Raw genomic sequence first — 25870 nt, forward strand, 5'->3', positions numbered from 1 at the left:
ATAAGACGAACTCAAGTTATCAACAGTATACCCATTTACCATATATCAAAAACAAAAGTTAACTGAACGAACAAAACAGACACTAGCACTAGCGGATAAACACTATAGGGAACCTAAACACTGGTTTTACCCAAAACACAGAAACATTTCAAAAAAACAGTATACCACTTACAACTCCTCTATCTTTACTTTCATTCCTTTGCCCGCATCTTTGTCTTCCTTGGACTCGGTAGTAACGAGGAGTAAGTTCCCTCCTTTAGAGAACCAATAAAACTAAATCTTGAGTTAAGAGGTTATTGGGTGGGAGGGGGGGGACAACTTAAAGGACTCATTGCCGACTGACTGAAATAAGCTCAATAACGTGCTCGGAAACCGGATTCATGCTGAAGTACGAACGCACTCGCTCAAAAAAGGCGACGTGAAAGAGTGGTAAGTTAAAAGAGGCAACCTAACATTCTGTCACATCATTGCCACACTGCTGCGATCCACCCCTTCCCACTCCTCAGGAACCCACGGGCGGTACGCCTGTCAGATGCCGGCCTCCCGCGCCGCTGTCACCTCTGGTGGGGAAGACCCTCTCCCGGCGCACCGCCCCCCGGGCTCGCCTCCAACTCTGCGGACCCGGGCGTGCGTCTGGAGTCCTTTAAGCAAAGCAGCTGGGACAGTCCGAAGGCCAGAAGAGGCGTCCCCGGGGCAGAGGCCGCGACATCCCTCGGGATCGCAGCCAAGGGAACCAGGACAGCATTCGGGGGACTCCGGCTTCCCCGGCTCTCCGCGTGACGCCAAGGTGGACCGCATCGTCAGGCACCGCGGAGGGCCCTCCACTGCGACCCGCCGGTACACCCGGCAGGGGTCCCGCGGAGAGGAAGGGCGGGCCGGCGGACGCCCCGCAGCCGGAAGGGGCGAGCCCTGCAAGTGGGTCTCCCTCCGGTCGGGCTCACCTTCAGGTCGTTCTCCGGCAGGTACTTGCACAGCCGCGCTATCTCCACATACTTGTCCAGATCTAGCGGCGCCATTTTAGGAATCACAAGCCGCGGCAGCGGCGGCGGCGGCGTTGGAGTAGCGGAGGCACCGGCGGAGGCCGAAGCCGGAACTCTCCCTACGTCACGTCCGGCCCGTGAGTGGCGTACGCGCAACGACGTCAGAGCCTGGCGGATTCTCCGGGCAGCTTCGGGCTACCCCGTGCCCAGGCTGGCTGAACCCCGGTCACAAGCCCTAAGGGACCCCGAAGATCCGGCCAGAGACACCGACTGGGACGCGTAGTTGTCTACCGCTGGGGGAGCCGAGATTTGTAGTTTTCAAGTGTAGCCAACTATTCTTTTTCTTCCCCTTCCCTTGTGACTCTTCCTAGGGGAACCGGCGGGACCTTTCCGAGGCAAAACGGCGAAGTGGGTGGCTCTAGGCATTCACTCGTTTCTCATGCCGACCCTGTTAAGCACTCTCCCACCAGAACATCTTCAGTTAAAAATCGGGTAAGCTTGACTCTAGCAACCCGTTTGCACCTTCCAAGGCCTTGTGAAGACCTCGCCTAGACCTGTGGCACAGATGTCAGACTCCCGTCCTCCGAACAGGAAGGAAGGGAAACCAATATTAAAGTGTTTCTTACACTAAATGCTATACAGAGGCTATTTTTTACCCCACTTAATCCGCATAAGGACTGGTGAAACTGCGAGGCCCAGAAGTTAAACTTGCCCAAAATCTCATAGGAAAGAAACGGTGGAGCCAAGATTGGAAAATAGGCCACTGACTTAAGCGTACTCCCGTAGGAGTTCTACAAAGGCTGGAAGGTTTTTTGTTGTTGTTGTTGATCCCCAATGCCAAGAACAGTACCTGGCACTTAGTGTACCCTTTACGCTGGTTTATTCTATGGAGCACCAACTATGTACCATTGCAGTTGTAGACACTTGAGTAATTCAGTGAACACGGAAAACAAAAATCTTTATCCTCATCCTGTAGTTTATAGAAGACAGAATATAAATAATAATAGATTACTTATTGCGTTAAAAAGTGATATGTGATAGAAGAGGGAAAAAAAACAGTAGGATAAAAAGATGGGGTGGGGAGGGGAGGGGAGGGGGGATAGTAGAGGATAGGAAAGGCAGCAGAATACAACAGACACTAGTATGGCAATATGTAAATCAGTGGATGCGTAACCGATGTGATTCTGCAATCTGTATAGGGGGTAAAAATGGGAGTTCATAACCCACTTGAATCAAAGTGTGAAATATGATATGTCAAGAACTATGTAATGTTTTGAACAACCAACAATAAAAATTTAAAAAAAAAAAAAGAGAGAGATGGGGTAATGAGCGTTTTTAAGAAACAAAGAAGCTGGGTGAGGTGGCGCTTGCCTATAATCCCAGCAGCTGGGGAGGCTGAGACAGGAGTTCAAAGCCAGCCTCATCAACAGCCAGGCGCTAAGCAACTCAATGAGACCCTGTCTCTAAATAAAATACAAAATAGAGCTGGGAATTTGGCTCAGTGGTTGAGTGCCCCTGAATTCAGAAAAAAAAGAAAAACAACAAAGAAATGGGGGGGTTAGCTATGCAGATACCTGGGAGAAGTCATATAGAAGAGCTGATTTTTTTTTTTTTTTTACTTTTGATGTTAAAGGAAATTAAGGAGTAAAATTATCTGACTTTTTAAATAAGGATCACTCTGGCTGCTGTATGAGACTACAAGAGGGCAACGGTTGCAACTGAGATATTAGAAGACTTATATAACCCATAGTAGCAAGTGCATCATCAATATTTGTTGTTTAAGAGACAGGACTGGGGCTGGGGATGTGGCTTAAGCAGTAGCACGCTCACCTGGCATACGTGCGGCCAGGGTTCCATCCTCAGCACCACATACAAAGATGTTGTGTCCACCAAAAACTAAAAAATAGTAATCCCAGTAAGGAAGGAGAATCACAAGTTCAAAGCGACCTCAACAATTGATAAGACTCTGTCTCAAAATAAAAAGGACTAGGGATGTAGCTAAGTGGTAAAGCACCCCTAAATTCAATCCCCAGTACAAGAAGAGAGTGATCCTGGACTGAATCCTCTTGCTCTAGAGTATATTTTGGGGACAATGGGATAAACTTTTCCCCACTGTGGTGGTGCCAGAGCTCAAACCCAGGACCTCCTACATGCTAGGCAAGCTCTCTACCACTGAACTACTATACCTGTAACCGATAAAATTTAAAAAATTTTTTTTCTTATTACAGGGAATTGAACCCAGGGCACTTAGCCACCGAACCACATCCCCAGCCCATTTTTATTTGTATTTGTGTTGTTGTTGTTGTTGTTGTTGTTGTTTTGTTTTTTTAGATAGGATCTTGCTAAGTTACTTAAATCCTCACCACATTGCTGACCCTGGCTTGGAACTTGTGATCCTCCTGTCTCAGCCTCCTGAGTCACTGGGATTACAAGCATGTGCCACTGCACCTGTCTCATTGGAATAAATTTTAATGAGAAGACTGGCAGGGTGGCACATGCCTGTAATCCCAGTGGCACTAAATGATTAGAGTTCAAATCCAGGCTCTACTACTTACTGTGTGATTTTGAGCAAGTTATTTATCCTTTTGAGATATGTAGATATCTGGGGGAAGTCATATGGAAGAGCTGAAGTCATATGGAAGAGTTTTCTCAGTTGCAATATGTCAACAATAAAAATAGTGCCCACATCATAGTGAGATAAAAATAATACCTCATAGGCTTGTGCTGAAGTTTAAAACGTAAATACACGAAAGTGACTTAAACAACATCTAGCACAGAGTAAAGCCTGTATAATTGTTAGCACTAAGTATTGGGTGGACAAGAAAGATCTTTCTGAAGAGTTAACTATTTGAGAGTTGCAAAAAATAAAATAGTATACTTTCTTTGGGAAAAATCGCAAATGGGGAAAAGATGCTATTGTTAGTTGGTCTTTTTATTGCAATCTTAGAAAAGCTGGTGATTCACATTTCATCCCTGAACCTTAATAATTGGGAATAAATTATACTCAAGATACCTTCTTAAAAGTGGAAAAGAAGACAAAAAGTGAGATGAATATGAGCTTTTATATAAACTGTGAAGTGCTTAAAAGGAAGGTGTCACCTGCATTCATTGCTCATAAGTCAGTGAATGGATCAGTGGTGTGCCCTCTGGTGAAAAGAAGTGGCAGTGCTTTACCAAACTGACCACAAGAAGCCCCTATTGCAGACCCACCTCATAGAGTGAAACTTACTCTTCGTGTCCACAGCAGAGAGGAGGAAAGCATCCCTCAGAGTGTTGGGCATGTTCTTAGGAAAGATAAGACATACTGAATGATTTGGGTCTGAAAGAGTACACAGTTCAATGACTGGAAAGTGTTCTTTGTCTTCCTTCCACAGAGCAGAGGATCTGGTCTCCCAGTTCTGTCATTTACGTGGGTAAGTGATTTTTACTTCTTTAGGCCTTGAATCCCATTTTAGTGTTTTATTTTATTTGGTACTAGGGATTGAACCCAGGGGCACTTAACTACCTAATTACATCCCCATCCCTTTTCATTTTTTATTTTGAGACAGGGTTTCTTGCTGAGTTGCTTAAGGCCTCACTAATTGGCTGAGGCTGGCTTTGGACTTTCAATCCTCCTGCCTCCACCTCCCAAGTCACTGGTATTACATGTGTGCACCCCCATGCCTACATGACTCCCATTTAAAAAATAAATTTCAAATGTTCCTTCCAGAATTCTCAAATGTGATTTCTAGTCCAGAACCATAGGTTCCACAGTAAAAAGTGGTTGTTATTTTGTTGTTGTTTATATTTTGGTACTAGGGATTGAACCCAAGGGCACTTTACCACTGAGCTTTATCCCCAAGCTTTGTTTTTTGTTTTGTTTTGTTTGTTTTTTGTTTTTTTTTTTTTGTTTTTGAGTCAGGGTCTCACTAAATTGCTCAGGGCCTCACTAAATTGCTGAAGTTTGCTTTGAACTTGCAATCCTCCTGCCAGGGCCTCCTGAGTCATGGGATTATAGGCATGAGCCACCTCACCTGACTAGTTGTTGTTTTGCTCACAGACCTTTTCTGATTTTTTTGTTTGTTTGTTAACATATGACACTTCATGCCATATCTAGCATGGAGCCTTGAAGTAGACCTAGTCAAAAGACCCACGAGACTTAAGAGTATTCTACAGCTCTGAGCAGAAATCACTATCTAGATGTGTGTGGACATAAGGTAGAGCAAACCTGGCCTTAGTTTTCTTTCCTGAAGAGGAACAGAATGACTGTGTATCCATAAACTCCTCTTTGACAGTGAGTGGGGATTTCGCCATTAACAAGGAATTCACGAAAAATCTATAGGTGTTAGAAATAGTATCATGAAGCAGTTAGGAGAGCTGCAGCCTTCAAATTCCATTTTGTCCATAATTTGATTATGCTTCAAGTAGCTAAAACATTTACCAAGATGGCTTTTCACCTGTATTATGGAGTCCTCTTGACCCCTGTCTCTGCACAGTAGGCATTATTATCCCTATCATTATAGATGAGGGAACTAGGGTTCAAGAAGGCTAATGAACTTGCGCAGTGTGAGAGTCTGATGGTTCTTGATAGAGCCTGGATTTGAACACAAGTAATTCTGACTTCTTTCCACTAAGCTACCATAGTGCTATAGTCCTGGAGTTCCTACTTTTCCAGTCTTAGCCATTTTCTCTGGTTCCTAGGATACAACACTGTTGCTCAGCGTGTGATTCTCTAAATCAGACATAGGTGAGCCACCCTTTCAGGAAGGTCACAAAGAACCTATAATTAGGATGTGAATCTGAGATAATGCAGGGGCTGAACGTATAGCTCAGTGGTAGAGTGCTTGCCTAGCATGCACAGGCCCTGAGTTTGATCCCTAGCTCTGCAAAAAAGACAGAAATAAGATAAGGTTGCATGTGGTTTCAGTGTGACTAGTGAGGTCTAACTGGTTATCCCAGCCCTAAATTAAAACATAAAAAGCTAATAATGGGTGGCTGTGATTCCAGTGACTAGAGAAGCTGAGGCAGGAGAAAGGCAAGTTCAAAGCTAGCCTGGACACTTTGGCAAGACTATGTTTTAAAATAAAAAATAAAAAGGACTGGGGATGCCCTGGGGTTGTAGCTCAGGGTTAGAGCACTTGCCTAGCATGTGTGAGACACAGGGTTCAATTCTTAGCACCACATATAAAATCAAGGTCTATCAAAAACTAAAAATATTTTTTTAAAGGTTGGGAGTATAACTTCCTGGATTCAATGCCCAGTGTAAAAAATTAATTAAAATTATAATTTAAAAATGCAGATGTGCATACCTACCCACAGTAGTTCATGTATAACCACAAAGAGCTTTATCCCTTCACAGAGGACCTGCTCTGTGCCAGCACCTGGGTGCTGAGCACTTTACATTATCTCCTGTACTTCCAACCACTACTGTCACAGAAATATGATTGGCTCCATGTTAAAGATGGAGGACACTGAGGCCCAGAATAAGTCACTTCTCGAGAAGTGATGAGCTTTTTATTCCCTGCATTTTTTTTTTTCAGTTGTGGATGGACACAATACCTTTATTTTGTTTATTATTTTTTATGTGGTGCTGAGGATCGAACCTATAGTTCGATCACACGTGCAAGGCAAATGCTCTGCCACTGAGCCCCAGCCCCTCCCTTCATTCTTTACAATCATTCCTGTTTCTCCATTTTCAAGTTAGACTATAAAGTCCTAGAGCCCAGGGCATGTTGTCCGGAGCATTCTATAATTCAAATGGCAATTACAGAATGAGTCAGCTATTTAAGCCACCAAACTTGAACTGGTCTTGAGGACAGACCAGCTGCCCAAGTGGACATCCAACGCCGGGCATTTCGCTTGTATGTCGTTTCCAAGTAACCCTGGCTTTTTTTCTCCGCTGGGGAGGGAGGACTCCAGGGAAAGCCCGGCCTGTTCCTGCTGGAGGACTTCGGGGTCCCGAGCGTTCCCTCTACGCCCCTTCCCAGACAGCTGACAGCCCAAGTCGGAAAGCTGTTGGAAGCTATTGGCCCCGACGCGCTTCCGGGGCCTGTGGGGAGGGGCAATGGACTGAGTCCCGCCCCCTTCAGGGGCGGAGCCACGGATAGGGACTGGCCTGAGCTGCCGCAGGTAAAGTAGTCCTGAACCTGGGGAATCTCCGGGCCTGGGGGGAGGGGGAAGGGCGTATCTTTTACCTTGGAGTGGACACCAGTCTCCGACCCGGCCACCAGCATTTCTCTCCTCGCCCTGTCTCTTGTACCCTAGAGTTCCCACAACGGGATGGGACTCCGCGAGGGAGATTGCAGGGGCGGCTGGGAGAGGTCCCTGCTCATGCAAAGCCCACCCACTGAGCTTTAGGCTCTGGGGCTATAGTCAGTGTCCTAGGCCTCAGTTCGTTTTTATCATTTTATCTCTTCATTAATCCATTTCCTTTCTTCATTCACTCATCCTTCACTCCCTTCTACTCTATTCCAGGTCCATTGGTAAATTCTCAGAACAAATTGTACTGGCCCAGCACTCCAGGAATTTAATCTAGAATTGAATCTAGAGACTTTTAAATAGATACTTAGACCCAGAATAATCCCTGCAATGATAGCTTAATAAAAAATGTCAGCCCTCAGGTAGAAGGAAATAATTTGGGGGAGTAGAAGTGAAAAGCAAAAAAAAGAGAGAGAGAGAGAGAGAGAGAGTGAGAGAGAGCTTTTCTTGAAGGAATATTTGAGCTGGGCTTTAGAGGCTGACTAGGAGTTTGCAAGTTTACAAGAAGGGAAAGGACATTCCAAGTAGGGAAAGCTACTTGGGCTGCAAGTCATAAAACGACCTGCCATATAATAGGAGCAACAAAAAGCCCAGTATTGCAAGACATTGTGGAAGTCACTTTGCAGAAAATCAGTTAACACCAGAAGGCCTGACCTTCTGTCATGATGAGGCCAAGATTTATCCCAGAGTTCAATATTTCTCAGACTCTTAGGATGTTTTATTTTTTGATAAACACAAACATCTTACAAACTCTAAAATTTTGGCATATGCCCCTTCCCCATGAGAATCACAGGACACATAGAAAACTTTAGCAAAAAAAAAAAAAGATATAGTTATATTAAGAAAGTTATGTTAAGGTTGGGTGGTGTAGCTCAAAGGTAGAGGACTCACCTAACAATACACTAGGTCAAGGTTCAACCCCTAGCACTAAAAAAAAGAAAAATATTATATGAAAAGTTTCATGATTCATATTCAGATTAATCAGGCCTTAGACATTGGTACATTCAACAGGAAAGTTTTGTTTGTTTGTTTGTTTGTTTTGTGGTACTGGGGATCCTAGGCAAGCACCCAACCACTGAACCATATCCCCAACCCCTCAACAGGAGAGGTTTTAAAGGGGAGGGTAACCTGATTTGTTCTATGTTTTATGAAGAAGATAATCGTAAATATCTAAAAGTGTCTTTTATTCTTATGCGTAGGACACCATGAAGCAGCTGCCAGTCTTGGAGCCTGGAGACAAACCCAGGAAAGCAACATGGTCTGTAAAAGAGGATTCACTCACATGTGCATGCACACACACACACACACACACAGAAGCTTTTGTTTCGTTTATAAATAGTTTACTAATGTATTTGGTCATCAGTGAAAAAGAGTAGAGATGAAACTGTCTGCAATTTCTGGTAATTAGACTCCAACTGTCTGAGAAGGTCTCCAGAGGAAAGATGAGGGGGCAATAATTATCACAGAGCAGATGTTAATTTTATTAAAATCCTTTACCAAGAAGAGTAAGGCACTGACCATCTGGCATCCTCAACTCCAATGTGGTGTCTCCCCCCGAGCTGTGACTCATTTTTAAAATTTTTAGGGAATTGAATTTGCATTCAAATTCACTGGCTTCACTGTTTCTTAGATGTTTGTTCAACCAACCCTTCATTCTATAATACTGTTCTGACAGAAGCAGCTGCTGTGGAGGGTCTGAAGGTCCAAAGATCAACAGTCTCTGTGTAGTAGGGGCTCTAGACTAAGCAGGTCTTGGTGATAGCATGTGATCAGTGCTGAGGCAGGGTCAAAGAAAGCTGCATAGAAGTGGCAGTGTTTCCACGGACCTTGAAGGAGAACCTCCTATGGCTCCCCTGTTTCCATCCTGTTGGGTACCTAACACATATCTGATCATGGCATTCTCTAGCTTAAAACCTTTTTGAGGGCTGGGGGTGGACCCCAATGGTAGAGTATTTACCTAGCATGTGCAAGATCCTGGGTTCCATTCTTAGCACTAGAAAAGAAAAATTGACAGACTCCTTAGACTCTCCCACTGGTCCCTGCATAATTCTATTTCTGCCTTTCCTTCCAACTTCAAATATCCTTACCTATTTTTTTGCTCTCTCTTCGTTTAGCATTGTCTTCAGTGTCCCACTCAGGTCCTGTACATGCTAGTTCCTCCACCTGGACCTCTCCTTCCCTTCAACTTTCATCTCTCTTTCCCCAGCTAATTTCTACTCCTACTTCACATCTCAGTTCAAATGGTCCTTCTTCAGGAAGCTGCCTCTGACCGCTCCACCCCCACCTCTCTTTACAGGGTCAAGCCCTCCTGTGGTACATTCCCATATTATTTGTCTTGTGTTAGACAAATAGCTAGTCCTGTCCTGAAATAGATATTTGTGAACTTATTTAATGTTTCTTCCCAACTAGTTTGTAAGGGCTTTGAGGCCTTGTATTATTAACCATCTATCTAGATATGTTTGTGTTCTTAGGTAAGTTATTAATCTTTGGGCTTTTCTAAGCCTCAGTTCCTCGGTTGTAAAACTCAAATGATGATAATAGTACTAATCCTCAAATTGCTTCTATGCAGATGAATTGAAACCAGGGTTGTAATGTCAGCACATTGTCAGAGTTGTGTGTGTGGCACATTATTAGTAACTATCCAGGTGGTAATGGGGTATGCAGATCTGGAAGTCAGAAGAGATCTGAATATGAAGTAGAGATTTGGAAATCATGGATGATGATAGAGATGGTGGTAATTGAAGCAAACATAAACTGAGAAAAAGAGAATTCTGAGGATACTGAGAGTTAGGAGGAGGCTGTCAGGAAAGAAATCAGAGAAGGAAACAGAAAAGTGAATGGAGATTCAAAAGGTAGAGGTATGGTGAAGCAAGATTAGGGGAAAGGTAAAAGGAGGAGGGGAGGGTTGGGAATACCAGACATCAGAGATGTCAATAAAACACGGCCTAAAAAACAGCTAGGGAATTTTCTTTTCTTTTTTAATATATATATATTTTTTAGTTGTCAATGGACTTTTATTTTGTTTATTTATATGTGGTGCTGAGAATCAAATCCAGTACCTCACACATGCTAGGCAAGCGCTCTACAACTGAGCCACAATCCCAGCCCGGGGAATTTTCTTTTCTAAGCATGAAACTTTAAAATGTGTTTTCTCAGTTAGCATTCAGAATAACTTTAGAGAATGGAATGACTGGATCCTGTATGCAATTTTCCAAGTCTTAGCTTTGGCTTGCATCAGGTTGAGCTTTATGAGTAATCTGGAAAGGCTCTTAAAATCCACAAATCCTAGAAAACTTTTCTGGACAGGGAGACATCACTGGTTAGTGGCAAGAACCTGAGTCTGTAGGCATCCCCATGAAGGCACCCTTTAACAAGACCCTTCCTACACTGCTACTGGCTTTGAGTCTTCACAACCACCTTTTGAGGTAAGACCTGTTGCTCTCCTTGTTTTACAAATGAAGAAAGTGAAGTTCGGAAGGGTTAAGTGACTTCCAGGTCGTACATCTAGAAAGTACTGGAGCTGAGACTAGAACCAGGTCTGTCCAAATTCACAAACCGCGTTTATAACCACTAACTATGCTGTTGTGTCAAGACATAACAGTGAACATTTCTGGATGTCATTTCCCTGTCCACCATATGGGGTCATTACCAGCCCAGTGCATCTCCCTTAGGTTATATAAGGTGGAAGTAGTGACAAAATTGAAAAACCAAAGCTGTGAACATAGGAAGATACTCCTGTTGATCATGGAAGTGCTGTTTTGCTGGATACAGTTAAAGTGTCTGTGTATGTATCAGGTCCTTCCTTCTGTGAATGCTTCATGAGCAATGAAAAGAACACACCCCTACACTTGTTCTGTGCTTAGGTCTCCTGAATACATCCTCCCTTTGGCAGGTACACCTTGACTCCCCCTGGAGACAGCCCCTGTGCTCGAGTTGGCCACAGTTGCTCATATTTACCCCGAGTTGGTGATGCCAAGAGAGGGAAGGTTGTCATTGTTGGAGGAGCAAATCCAAACAGAAGCTTCTCTGATGTGTACACCATGAATCTGGGTAAGATCAATAGCTGCAGAATGCAGCTGGCTTTTGCTGCCAGGTGTGAGCAGAGCATTCTTCAGAATACCAGCTCCAACCAGATAGCAGGAAAAAAAGTGCATCATTGACAGGTTTCAGCAGATTGGCACATATTCACCTGACCAGTGCCTCCTTGTTTAGGGGGTCAGACCTCCTATGGGCCCATATGGAGCCCAGGACATCCAATCACTGATTCATCAAATATTTCTCCAGGAGACATCAGTGACTCCCACCTCTCCTTCCATTCACATATTCAAAGAATCTTTGGGTCACAAATATCTCCGATCTTTATCCATGTTGGTCCATTCTCACTACTACCACTGTAGTCCAAACCACTGTTATCTCTCAACTAGACTGTTGGAATCACCTCCTCACTGGTCTCCCTGTCTCCAAGTTTACCCACTGTACAGTGCATTTTCTTTTTTTTTTAATTTTATTTTTTAGTTTTTTAGATGGACACAATATCTTTATTTTACATTCATGTGGTGCTAAGGATAGAACCAAGTGCCTTGTGCATGCTAGGCGAGAACTCTACCACTAAACCACAACCCCAGCCCAGTTTTCTTTTAATATTTTTGTAGTTGTAGATGGACAGACTGCCTTTATTTTATTTGTCTTTATTATTTTTTTTAATGTGGTGCTGAAGATTGAACCCTGTGCCTCATGCATGCTAGGCAAGCGCTCTGCCACTAAGCTACAGCCCCAGCCCTTTTTTTTTTTTTTTTTCTTTTGTGGCACTAGGGATTGAACCCAGGGTCTTGTGCATGCAAGGCAATCACTCTACCAACTGAGATATATCCCCAGCCTGGTTACAGTGCATTTTCTAGACCTAGCCAGAGAATGTTGTCTTAGATACAAGTCCAATTCCCTTTCTTTCTTTTTTTATAGTTGTAGATGGACAGAATGCCTTTATTTTATATGTATATTTTTTTAATATTTATTTTTTTAGGTGTAGATGGACACAACACAATGCCTTTATTTTTATGTGGTGCTGAGGATCGAACCCGGGTCCTGCACATGCTAGGCAATCGCTCTACCGCTGAGCCACAATCCCAGCCCAGAATGCCTTTATTTTATTTGTTTATTTTTATGTGGGCTAAGCATCAAACCCATTACCTCACACATGCTAGGGAAGTGCTCTGCCACTGAGCTACAGCCTCAGCCCCATCAGTCTCCTTTTTAAGCCTTTCCCAACCTCATTTATTGGCTCTCACCAACCCACATTTGCTACACTGAATAGCCTTCATTTCCTTGAAAAAAAATAATTTTTTTAATTTTTTTTTTTTTAGTTGTAGTTGGACACAATATCTTTTATTTATTTTTATGTGGTGCTGAGGGTCAAACCCAGTGCCTCACATGTGCTAGGCGAGACTCTACCACTGAGCTACAACCCCAGCCCTCCTTGAATACATTTTGAACTTCCCCCTCCAAGCCATGGCATACTCTTGCATGGAAAGTTCTTCCCAAATCCCAAATTAAATGTCATTTCTGGCTGGGCATGGTGGTTCATGCCTGTAATCCCAGCAACTCAGGAGGCTAAAGTAGGAGGATCACGAGTTCACAGCCAGCCTCAGCAATTTAGCAAGGCCCTAAGCAACTTAGTGAGACCCTGTCTCAAAATGAAACATGAAAAGGGCTGGAGATGTGGCTCAGCAGTTAAGCACCCCTGGGTTTAATCCCTGGTACAAAAAAAAAAAGGAAAAGAAAAGAAAAGAAAGAACTAATTATTTCTATCAGGATTCTTTCCCTGGTACTTTTGGATTAGTTTAGTCACTACCTTCTTGTGGTCCACAGTATTGTGCACTGTCCCAACCTCTTCCCCTTCACGGTTCATAGCACATGGGATTGTTTCCTAAGGCTCTTGCCCACAGAGTGTAAGCTCTTTGGAAACAAAGGAACATGGTTATTTTATTTATCATTGTATCCCCAGCCACTACCAGAGCACTTAGCACAGAGCAGGTGCTTTTTAAGTATTTGGATGAATGAATCAATGAATGAAGGAAGGAAGGAGTGAGTGAACAAACTAATGAACCAGTGACTACTATGTGCTATACTTAGGGAAGAATTTAAAAACTGGTGATCCACATACATGTTTTGTTAATTCCATATAATTTATTTTGTTTTGTTTTAGTCATATGTTGTTTACAAAATAAGCAGGGGTCTACATTTAAAAATTGATGGGCTGGGGATATAGCCCTGTGATAGAATGCTTGCCTAGGACATGCAAGGCCTACTATACACACACACACACACACACACACATATTATCCTAAGAAGCCAAATCATTTTGTTGTTGTTGTTGTTATTTTGTTTTTGTTTTCCCCCCAGTGCTGGGGATTGAATCAGGGCCTTGTACATGTAGTCAAATGCTCTACCTCTGAACTACAATTGTCTCTCTCGTGATAATTTAAAATGGTTTGACATCTCTAGACCTGCATGGCTACTTGGTAACAATTATTTGGTGCTGAGCTACACCTATTGATGGGACATTCATTCTCCAAGTTGTCATAGTCCTTGCTTCCCCACTCTAGGCATTTGAATCTCTACTCCTTGCACTAGGAAATCCAAGGCAAATTGAATCTCTTCTAGTAGAATGCTTGCCTAGCATGCCCAAGACCCTGAGTTTGATGCTCAGGACTAGAGGAAAAAATGCAAGTCATTTTCAGCCATCAAGGAACTCACTTTTTAATTTTATCTTATTTTGTTTTGTTTTGTTTGTGGTGTGGGAATAAAACTCAGGGCTAGGCAGGCATTCTACCACTAAGTTCATACCCAGCCCAAAGTTACACCTTGCCACCTGTTACTAGCTTTGTGGTCCTGGCTAAACCATCTGGACCTCAGAGTACAATGTAGTGTGGATATAATTTGCTTCTGTTGGCCACCATAATGATCCAAAAAGATGGTGCCTTGGAACATCCTAGGAAATGGTTTTCTAACTAAAACAACTAATAGGGCTCTGGTGTAGCTCAATGGTAAAGTACTTGCCTAACATGTATGAGGCACTGGGTTCAATCCTTAGCACCACATAAAAATAAATAAATAAAATAATGGCATTGTATCCATCTACAACTAATAAGTTTTTTTAAATATTTATCTTTTAGTTGTAATTGGACACAATACCTTTATTTCACTTATTTATTTTTATGTGGTGCTGAGGATTGAACCCAGGGTCTTGCACGAGTGAGGCAAGTGCTCTACCCCTAAGCCCCAGCCCACTAATAAGATTTTTTTTTAAATAAAATAAAACAACTAATAGGTCAGGTGTTATTTTTCAGTGAACTTGGTTTAGCCAAAATCAGCTAGTTATAGTAAGAGACACCCACTTAAAAAGAGAGAGAAAAGGAGAAATTTATAAAGATATCAGAGATGTTTTGCAGAATCCAGGGGCAGGAAGCACATCCCCTCATGAGAGAGTGGAAACAGTGAATCTGCTGGCCCATTTAGATTAACTGGCTACCTCTTACTCAGTCAACTGAGACTAGAAAGTCAAAGTGATACAGACATTTTGTCTGGGCTCTACCCATGTGGTTAGAAGGGAGAATGAGGATAGTTTCCATAGACTAGGGCATATGGACAGGCAGATAGCCCCCAAAGTGTCTATTATCAATCATCTCATAGGTTGACCCCATTCCCTTAAGTGACTTAATAGTTGTTCATTTATGCTATTGGCCTTTTTTTTTTTTTTTTAACTACCCTCCCCAAATTTGCCAACCAACATAAGCATTTGACAGCCCCAATTGAGGAACTGAGTGAAATGTTTTCTAGGGACACACCAGTGGGACTTAGCTACCTATGGGGGCCTCTTGCCGCGGTACGAACATGCCAGCTTCATTCCTTCCTGCACACCTGGCAGCATCTGGGTATTTGGAGGGGCTGACCAGTCAGGAAATCGAAATTGTCTCCAAGTCCTAAATCTTGGTAAGTAGCCAAAGGTTGGTTTATTTTCATCTTGCACCCATAATTTCAATTATAATTCCAGTATGTTTGGATTGAACTAATTAATTCATTTAACTTTTCTGACCTCATAAAAAACATGAATTTATCAACTCCTTAAATATCCAAGCTGGAAAGGACTTCAGAGAACACCTATGCCAGTGGGCAGCTCAGATCCAAGGAGAGGGATGTGACTTTCCTAAAGTTACCAGGGAGTCAGTAACTGAGCCAGGATAGAACCCAGGTTACCTAGATCAGTGGTTCTCTAGTGAGGACTTTTATGTCCCACAAGTGAGATCAGGCAATATCTGGAAACATTTTTGGTTTTCACAGCTGGGGTCAGGGTAGCTATGGGCATCAGGTGGTTAGAGCTCAGAGATGCTGCTTTATGTCCTGTGAGGCACAGGACTGCTCTAAAATGCCAGTCAATACCAAAGGTAAGATACTCTGCCTCAGGTCTTGTTAGTGTTTCTTTAAGCCAAAACTGGCTGATCCCTTTCCAGTCTCACTAGTAGTTGTATCAAAGGAAAAGCAATTTGAGAGCATCACTCCCAGGAGGAGGTTGCTGAACTACTTGTGGGAGGTGGTCTTGTCTTTTTGTCATTTTTAAAAATTTGCTTTTTTCTTTATGAATATTATTGACAAGCTGGATGTGGTGGCACATGACCAATCTCAGCTACTTAGGAAGCTAAGGCAGGAAGATTGCAAGTTTGAGTCCAGCCTTGGCAATTTAGAAAAACCCTGTCTCAAAAAATAAAATAAAAAGGGTTTGGTATGTATCCCAGTGGTAGAACACTTGCCTAGCATGAGACAGTCTCTGGTTTAATCCCTAGCACCAAACACACAAACAAACAACAAAAAAAAACACTAATCAGGATATGCTCTGCTGGGCACTAACCATGACCTTGAGCTAGTGATTTAACTTCTTTCTACCTCAGATTTCTTTTGTGTCACACTAGGATAGAAATGTTTCATCCCTTGTTAATTTGACAAGGGTTCAAATTAATTTGATATCTGGCAAAGACTTAACTTTCAATATTTGTTAGTTGTTGTGGTTAATGTAGGTATGCTTTGGAAAATGGAAATCAGTTCTGGACCTACCCTTTTGATTCTTGGTGACAGCATTCTTTAAATAAAATACAGTGAGCCAGGCACGGTCGAACACATCTATAATCCCAGAGACTTGGGAGGTTGAGGCAGGAGGGTCTCAAGTTTGAAGTCAGCCTCAACAAATTAGTGAGGCTCAACATAAAAAATGTTTAAAAAGACTGGGTGTGGCTCAGTGGTTAAGTGTCCTTGGATTCAATCCCTGGTAGCAAAAATACAAAAGCAAAACACAGTGAAACTTTGGAAAGCTTCTACAAAGGAATTGATTTTCTCACTGTATCCCTTTTTATCCTGGAAAGTATAATTGACACAGTGCCCAAGAAATATGGAAAATGTGAGTCATTAGTTGCTTTTATTACCAGAGCAAGCCCTTCAAATGGCTTAAGACTCCTTTGTGGTTGTGTTGATGTTTGACTTCTGCACCTTCTAACTCCAAGTCCCAAAAGCTGTCCAACGTCTGTAGCTACCAAGACGATTATATTTTGCTTTGAATGTGGGTTGGGATTTGTTCAGTCTCCAAGTTCATGTTTGAGTTCCACACATATTGCAGATGCTTTGTGCAGCATTTTGCATATTGGATGCAGGCCTTTTACAAAAGGCATAGAATTTTCCAGGCAAGAAATAATCCTTAGGCTGGATGCAGTGGCACATGGCTGTAATCCTAGTGGCCCAGTAGACTAAGGAAGGAGGATTGCAAGTTCAAAGCCAGCCTCAGCAACTTAGTGAAATTTTGAGATAGGGTCTCATTAAGTCTGTCTCAAAATAAAAAATAAGCTGGGTGCAGTGGCACATGCCTGTAATCCCAGGGTACCAGGGATTGAACTCAAGGGCATTTAACCACCGAGCCACATGAGGCTGAGATAGGAGAATCACATGTTCAAAGCCAGCCTCAACAAATGTGAGGTGCTAAGCAATTCAGTGAGACCCTGTCTCTAAATTTAAGAAAATACAAAATAGGGCCGGGAATGGTTGAATGCCCCTGAGTTCAATCCTTGGTACTAAAAATAAAAATAAATAAATAAAAAAGGAAAAGTTACCAAAAAAAAAAAAAAAAAAAAAAGGAACAGAACTAATCCTTGAGATGTTGTGGTGGAGCAAGTATGGGACAGAGATGAGTTCACGCTCCTTCTCTGCTTCTCAGATGTGCTATGACCTGGGGGACAGGATTTTAAGTTTCTGAGCTTCAGTTTCCTCGTTCCAAAATGGAAATATTTTTTACCCACCTCCAAGAGGTGAGTGAGGATATTGGGAGTGGCAGAATATTCAGGGCAATGATCTTACACACAGAAGCTGTTCAGTTGATACGTCTGTTTCTATGTATCTACGAGGTGGCAAGCTTTTATTCTCAAGTCAGAAGAGGAGAATAATCATAGATTCTAGTGTTATTGAAACAGAGTTTAAATCCCAACTCCGCCATTTACTAGCCTGGTCACTGTAAATAAAAGTGACTTAATGTATCTCTGCTTAAATTCCCTTCTCTGTAAAAGGGGAAATCTAACATTTATTTAGTACTTCGTTTGTGTGTGCATGCGCATGCCACCTAGGGATGCATTACCATGATCTACATCCTCAGCCATTTTTAAAGTTTTTTTGTTATTGTTTTGCTTTTTTAAATTTTGAGATAGGGTCTCATTAAGTTGGCCTGGCTGACCTCAAATCTGCCAGCCTCCTGCTTCAGCCTCCTAAGTCTCTGAGATTTCAGGTGTGTACCACTGCACTGCTTTATTATTTTGTGGGGACTCTTATTATTGGCACTGAAACTGTAATAATATTGTCTGCTTTCATTTAATGGCTACACTTTCTGGGAAATTTGGCACATTTGGACTCTGGCATCTAGTTGGAATGAATTTTAGCAAATTTTGAGCTCCTCTGAATGAACAGGGTAGTCAACAAAGTGTATAATATAAAGAGGATATTGAGGGGTTTTTGTTTGTTTGTTTTCTTTTGGTATTGGATATTGAACTAGGGGCATTGTATAACCAAGCTACATCCCCAGTACTTTTTATTCTTTATTTTGAGACAGAGTCTCATGAAATTCTTGAGGTTGATCTCGAACTTATGGTTTTCCTGCCTTAACCTTCCAGGTAGCTGGGATTATTGGTGCATGCCACTGTGTGTGGCTAACTTCATTCTTTTTTTTTTTTTTCCCATGGGGATGGGGTACCAGGGATTGAAATCAGGAGCACTTAACCACTGAGCCACATCCCCAGCCCTATTTTGTATGTCATTTAGAAACAGGGTCTCAATGAGTTGCTTAGCACCTCACTGTTGCAGAGGCTGGCTTTGAACTCAAGATCCTCCTGCCTCAGCCTCCCAAGCTGCTGGGATTACAGTTGTGCACCACGGTGCTCAGCTAAATTTCAGCTTCTTACCTAAAACTCAGCTGTCCTTCTCAAGGATCAGGGTAATAAAGTGACCCTGCCTAGCCCTACCAAGATTGGAGGTCAAGGACTGAGGCTGTAGATCAGTGACAGAGTGCATGCCTAGCATGCACAAGACCCTGGGTTCAGTCACTAGCACCCCCCCACACACACACAAAAGGAGTAAGGGTCAGAGGTCCCCTTGGCCTGGATGTTTTAGAACCCTGCCTTCTCTCCTGACCAGAAACCAGGATTTGGAGGACGCCAGAAGTGACCGGCCCCCCACCGTCTCCAAGAACATTCCACACATCATCAGCAGCTATTGGAAACCAGCTCTATGTCTTTGGGGGTGGAGAGAGAGGTGCCCAGCCTGTGCAGGATATGAAGCTGCATGTGTTTGACGCAAGTATGGAGTATCAGGGATATCATTTAACCTGCTCAGGGTTATGTTGGCTGGTAGTTTACCTAATGTATAGGAAGCAAATATTGGAAAGTGAAATTGTGGCCAAATATTTCACTTCTAGACTTTTTTGCTGATATGTATTTTTTTCTTGTAGCAACATTTGCTTTGAAAATATATCCATGATCAATTTTTAAAAATTAAACAGTAAACTTCATAAAGTAGAAAAGTAAACGTTCCCTCTTCAGCCTATCCTTACTACTCTTTAGATAAGTAAATGATATTAGCAATTTCTTTTCTCTCCTTTCAGACTTACCTACTCATTTATAAATCATACAGGTTTGTGTATAGGTGCATATATAAATATTCTGTGAATTTTTAAATCGTATAAAAAAACTTTAAAAACACATACATGAAATCAGATTATATACACTTTTCTGCAGCTTATATTCATTTATCTATCTTATCTATTTTCTGGCACTGGGAATTGAAGGCAGGGCACTTTACCACTGAGCTACACTCCAGTTTTATTTATTTTTTATTTTGAGACAGAGTCTCTCTAAGTTGCTTAGGGCCTCCCTAAAGTGCTGAGGTTGGCCTTGAACTTGAGATCCTCCTGCCTCAGCCTTCTAAATCACTGGGATTACAAGCATGCTCCCCCACACCCAGAAGTACACCTTTCTTTTAGAGTAGGAGTAGGTTTTTAGTAATTGAAAGTATACACTTCTAAACCATACAACTGGGATCAAGACCAGATCTGATACATGGTTTCTTTGTTACTTTAGGCTAGTGACTTAATCTCTGTTAGCCTTAGTTTGCTTACTTGTTAAATAGAGAAAATAGTAGTGCTCACCACACACACAAAAAAAAAAATTTTTTTTTTTTTTTAATTCCGTGGATTAAACCCAGGAGCACTAAACCATGGAGCCACATCCCCAGCCCTTTTTTTATATTTTCTTTAGAGACAGGGTCTCGCTAAGTTGCTCAGGCCCTTGCTAAATTGCTGAGGCTGGCTTTGAACTTGCAATCCCTCTCCTCAGCCTCCCCAACCACTGGCATTACAGGAATGTGCCACTGCTCCTGATATTTTTAGTTTTTTTTTTTTTTTTTATTTTGAGACAGTCTTACTAAATTGTTGAAGGTCTTGCTAAATTACTGAGGCTGGCCTCAAACTTGTGATCCTCCTGCCTCAGTCTCCCAAGTCATGCATCACCATGCCCAGTAAGAGGTTGTAAAGATTATTTTTTTAAAAAAAGAGATTAAATGAGATAATATGATAAAGTGCCTGAGACATAAAAAGTACCTAATAAATATTAACTATATTTATATTATTATTGTTATTATTTCTTCATTTAATTATACTTTATGAATAGCTTGCTAAGTCAGTACCAATTTCCATGCAAAGCATATCCTTCTATGTGTATCTTATTCATTGATTTTCTTACTGATTAGCTTTTTGCTGACATTGGAACAATGAACATTTGTATATATTAATCTTTGTATGTATATATTAATTTATACAAACATATAGAAGAGATGCACTATGTATACTATCTCATTTAATTCATACCTCAACTCTAAGAAGTAGGTATTGTCTCTCTCCCCATTTTGTACACCCATAGAAACTAAATCCTTCCCAGGTGCTGTGGCACAAGCTTATAATCCCAGTTTCTCAGGAGGCTGAGGCAGGAGGATCACAAGTTCCAGGCCAGCCTCAGCAATTTACCAAGACCCTGAGCAACTTAGTGAGACCCTGTCTCAAAAAATAAAAAGGGGTCTGGGGTTGTGGCTCAGCAGTAGAGTACTTGTCTAGCACATGCAAGGCCTTAGGTTCGATTCTCAGCACCATATAAAAATAAAATAAAGATATTGGGTCCAACTACAACTAAATAAACAAAATATTTTAATAAATAGGGCTGGGAATAGCCAGGTGCATGGCACACATGTGTAATCCCAGCAGTTCAGGAGGCTGAGGCAGGAGGGTCACAATTCAAGCAACTTCGCAAAACCTTGTCTCAAAATAAAAAAATATATATAAAGTGCTGGGGATGTAGCTCAGCGTTGAATGCCCCTGGGTTCAATCCATGGTACCCCCCAAAAAAGGGGGGGCAAGAGAGAATGTAGCTCATTGGTAAAAGCACCTCTAGATTCAATTTTCAGTACCAAAAAAATAAATTAAAAATCTTGTCACAGAAGAAGTGTATTTGTTCATTTTAACTTTCATGAAGTTCTAGGTTGAAACTTAAGAGGAGATCATTTCAATTCAAAAGAAGAAATAGGGGCTGGGATTGTGGCTCAATGGTAGAGCATTCACCTAGCATACATGAGGCACTGGGTTCGATCCTCAGCATCATATAAAAATAAAATAAGGGTATTGTGTTCATCTCCACCTGAAAAACAAAAGTGTGTGTTTATATATATACATACATATATATATAAAATAAGAAATGGTCTCCTAATGCCCCAGAGAAGGGGCAGGCATGTTAGGTAGTGTGCTCTCCAGCCCTGGGAGCATCCAAGCAGAGGCTGTGCAGGCTGTAGTGTGAGGGAGATCTGAATGGATTTGTCTCTAAGAAGGATGCTTCCTGCTTAGAGCATCTCTGCTTGCTGGGAGGTGATAAAGAAGCTTGGATGTGTTGCTCTCGTTCTTGCTTCATAGCTTTGCCACTTGATGTCAATGAATTTACTTTCTAGATACTCTGACCTGGTCACAGCCAGAGACATTTGGAAGTCCTCCATCTCCCCGGCATGGTCATATGATGGTGGCAGCAGGGACAAAGCTTTTCATCCATGGAGGCTTGGCAGGGGACAAATTCTTTGATGATTTCCATTGCATCGATACAAGTAAGTAGGGTAGAGTGTGTGGAGGCTTGTCTGTGGTACTGGGATTGAACCCCTTAGCGGGGCACATTAACTACATCTCAGACCTTTAGATAGACCTTAAGATAGGGTCTTAGGGCTGGGATTGTGGCTCAGTGGTAGAGCACTCACCTAGTACAGGTGAGACCCGGGTTCAATCCTCAGCACAAAAAATAAAGGCATTGTGTTGTGTCTAAAAAATAAATAACATCAAAAAAAAAAAGACAGGGTCTTGGTAAGTTAGTTGCCCTGGCTGACCTAGAAATTGTGATCCTCCTGTCTCAGCCTCCCAAGTAGCTGGGTTTATAAACATGCTTCCTCACATCTGGCTGCTTAACATGTTATTTCCTAAAAGAAGCTGGGTACAGTGGTGGACTCCTATAATCCCAGCTTTTCCAGAGGCTGAGGTAGAAGGATACTTGTAAGATCAAGGATAGCCCTGGGCAAATTAGTGAGGCCCTGTCTCAAATTAAAAAGGGATGGCGATCCAGCTCAGTGGTAGAGTACTTGCCTAGCATGCGCAAGTCCCTGGGTCCAATCCCCTGTACCACCAAAAAAAAAAAAAAAAGTGTGTGTGTGTGTTCTTTATTAGATGTTCTTTTCTGTTTCATTTTTTGGTAATGGGGATTGAACCAGGGGTGCTTAATCACTGAGCTCCCCAACCTCTTATATTTTTTATTTTTGAGACAGGGCCTCTCTAAGTTGCTGAGGCTGGCCTCGAACTTTCGATCCTCCTGCCTCAGGCTCCCCAGTCCTTGGGATTACAAGCATGCACCATTGTGCTCTGCTCATTATGCTTTGTGCTCTACAACTGGATTTCTTTCAGGCATTAGCCACACCAGACCAGGATAACATTTAGGATGTGTCTGAAGGTAAAAGACCAGAATTACATGTTTCTCAGGCTAAACATTTGAAAACACAGGAAGAGGAAAGTTAGAACATGAGAATTGTCTCTAAGTAGCTTACGTGCACTGACAGGCCCTGGAGAGCCTGGTCTCCTTCTGGATTATTCCTTTGGGTTCTAGCTCCTTTTGGGCAGGGACTCATCTCTTGTTTGCTGGTGTATTTCTAGCACTTAGCACAGTGTCTGGAACATTCTAAGTGATGAAATACACATCTGTTTATGAGTGGATAGATTAATAAATGAACAGTTGTACATTACTCTAGACTCAAGAACAATGGAACAATGGGCAAAAGGCATGGGAACTCCTGTGCAGACTTCCTTACCAAGCACTGGGTTCTTTGAAGCCTGGGGATGCTGACTGGGATTCTAACATTGGCTAGAATTGTGACCCCAAATACTTGGCCCCCTTCACACTGACAGGTGGAAACAGATATTCATTCTTTTTTTTTTTTAACCCTTGTTTATTTAAAATAATTTTTTTTTAGTGGTGCTGGAGATCAAATTGAACCTAGTGCCTCATGAGTGCTAGGCAAGCACTCTACCACTGAGCCACAATCCTAGAACATGATCTTCATTCTTTACAAGAAGCATTCCTTGCAGGTGGTCCCATGGGGTTTTTATGCTTATTTTTCAAAAGGAAGTCCTTTTCTCTTGTGCTGAAGGACTACTTCCTGTCTGTTTTTCCTGCCTACCCAAATAGTTCTCTTAAACCTAAAATCTAATAATATCCTGCCTCATGTAAATGCTTCTTAAATTCTTGTTTAAAAGATTCAAATTAGCTGGGAAAGGTGGGGCACACCTGTAATCCCAGCAGCTTGGGAGGCTGAAGCAGGAGGATCACAAGTTCAAAGCCAGCCTCAGCAATTTAGCAAGGCCCTAAGCAATTTAGTGAGACCTGTCTCAAAATAAATAAAATAAAAAGGACTGGGGATGTAGCACAGAGGTAGAGCACCCTTGGGCTCCCCAGTACCAAAAAAAAAAAAAAAAAAAAAGTTTTGGAAATAGATGCTAAGGAAGGCAGCAAGTTGTAGAGAACTCAGGTTTTGGAGCAGGACCTCAGTCTAGCTCTGCCACTTACAAGCTGTGGGATCTCAAGCAAGCCTCTTTCCCTCTCTAATAATCCCCTTGTGCTCATCTGTAAGAAAGTGGTAGGCTGGGGTGGGGATATAGCTCAGTTTGTAAAGTGTTTGCCTCACATGTGCAAGAGGCCCTGGATTCAATCCCCAGCACCACACACACACACACAAAAAAAGGGGAGGTGAGGGGTAGGCACAAATAATAGCAATTCACAGAGCTTGTATGAGAATTAAGTGAAGGAGATATTGAAAGTAGCCAGCCAGTGCTTACAAAGTTGCTTTCTGAATAACTTGGTATTTAAAATACAACTTACCTGCTTCTGGGCAGTTAATGGTGTGAACAAAGGTGATAATCACTAAATAAGGCTGTATCACATTTCTCAGTGTGCTTCATCAGAATCCTCTAGGTTAATTGTGTTTCCCCTCCCTCCCTGGACTACCCATTCAAGCCCCACCTCCAAGTAATTCTTATGCACACTAGACCTTGCTCTGTCACCTCTCTAGAGTTCCAAGTGAATGACCTTGAGTGATTGATTTGCAAACCACATTTTAGCCTGTACAGTGCTAACTCTTTCTCTCTGCAGGTGACATGAAGTGGCAGAAGCTCAGTCCCACAGGGGTGGCCCCAGCAGGCTGTGCTGCCCACTCAGCTGTGACTTTGGGAAAACATATATATGTCTTTGGAGGAATGACTCCCACCGGAGCACTGGACAAAATGTACCAGTATCACATAGGTGAGTGGTGCAAACGTGTTTTGCAAAGTGACATAATGCCTTGGTTTTTCAATTTGGTTCCTCCATGTCTAAATCCAAAGGAATGAAAATTGAACTTACAGGGAATGACATCATTAAAGCAGTAACACTGCCTTTTGGGTTTGTTTTCCCTCACTCAGCTGATGCAGTAAATCAGAGAACATCTCTTGAAAGTTCATAACATGGGGGCTGGGGATGTGGCTCAAGCGGTAGCGTGCTCGCCTGGCATGCGTGCGGCCCGGGTTCGATCCTCAGCACCACATACAAACAAAGATGTTGTGTCCGCCAAGAACTAAAATAAATAAATAAATATTAAAAAAAAAAAAAAAAAGAAATTTCATAACATGCACCTTTGTTCTTTACCCCTGCCAGAAAAACAGCTATGGTCTCTGCTTAAATTTGATACTTTGCTGCCCCCTGGACGTTTGGACCATTCCATGTGTATTATTCCATGGCCAGTGACATCTATTTCTGAGAAAGAAGACTCAAATTCTGTTACCCTAAACTATGAAACTGAGAAAGGGGATTCCATCGACAGAGTGGCACCATGTGGCAGCACACCTGAGGAAAGCCAGAGTGACATACTTCTATGTTTTGTGTTTGGTGGGATGAATACAGAAGGGGAAATCTATAATGATTGTATTGTGACTGTAATTGACTAAAAAAAAAAAAAAGAAAATATTGTTACTTTCATTAAAGTTAAGAGAAACTGTAACTGTTTTCTGCTTCCAAATTTTTTCTGCAAAATATATCCATCTTACTTTGGTAGGTAATGACTTGACAGCCCAGTGCAAAAAATTCTATTGTAAAAATGGTTTTACCAGCAACCAAACCTAGGTAAAAGTGGGCCATGGTGGGGAATGTCTGTAATCCCTGCAATTTTGAACTCCTAAGAGGTTCAAAAGTTTGAGGCCAGCCTGGGCAACTCAGTGAGACCCCGTCTCAAAATAAAGGGCTGAGGATGTATGTAGTAGCTTAGTGGTAGAGTACCCCAAGGTTTAATCCTCAGTCCTGGGGGGAGGACCCTAAGTAAAGACAAGTCATAGGTATTAGAGTGGACATTTGCCAGTTGAAAGTTCTTGTTAATATTCATTAGTTGATCCTCATAAAGAGGTGCAGACTATTTGATAGTAGTAATAGCCTGTGGGGACAGTTCACTATTTTTTGTTTTAAATATTTTTTTTTTAGCTG

General features: G+C 42.2%; 2 protein-coding genes across 5 annotated transcripts in view; one reads left to right on the forward strand and one right to left on the reverse strand.

The window, feature by feature from the left end:
- Ppp6c (protein phosphatase 6 catalytic subunit) overlaps positions 1 to 1103 on the reverse strand; it is a 35906-nt gene extending 34803 nt beyond the window's left edge. The window contains exon 1 of the mRNA XM_046451440.2: positions 942 to 1103. Within this exon, the coding sequence (XP_046307396.1) occupies positions 942 to 1016 (75 nt within the window). The 5' untranslated portion in view covers positions 1017 to 1103. The remainder of the gene's footprint in view (positions 1 to 941) is intronic.
- On the forward strand, positions 1081 to 25394 carry Rabepk (Rab9 effector protein with kelch motifs). Of its 4 annotated transcripts, none has more exons than XM_046451439.2 (10): positions 1081 to 1472; positions 4355 to 4393; positions 6867 to 7088; positions 8417 to 8475; positions 11110 to 11267; positions 15054 to 15206; positions 18933 to 19094; positions 21783 to 21932; positions 24512 to 24661; positions 25052 to 25394. In XM_046451439.2, the coding sequence occupies exons 4-10, from the start codon at positions 8423 to 8425 to the stop codon at positions 25339 to 25341; spliced, it is 1116 nt and encodes a 371-aa protein (XP_046307395.1). In that variant the 5' UTR covers positions 1081 to 1472; positions 4355 to 4393; positions 6867 to 7088; positions 8417 to 8422; the 3' UTR covers positions 25342 to 25394. The 4 variants fall into 4 exon arrangements, with proteins under 4 accessions (XP_046307395.1, XP_046307393.1, XP_046307394.1 ...); XM_046451437.2 differs by having other exon boundaries at positions 6947 to 7088; XM_046451438.2 differs by lacking the exon at positions 6867 to 7088.
- The last annotated feature ends 476 nt before the right edge of the window (positions 25395 to 25870 follow it).

Source organism: Marmota monax, unplaced genomic scaffold (genome assembly GCF_021218885.2).
Source record: "Marmota monax isolate L192 unplaced genomic scaffold, Marmota_monax_Labrador192_F-V1.1 WCK01_AAM20220418_F8-fsc00020, whole genome shotgun sequence".
NCBI lineage: Eukaryota > Metazoa > Chordata > Mammalia > Rodentia > Sciuridae > Marmota > Marmota monax.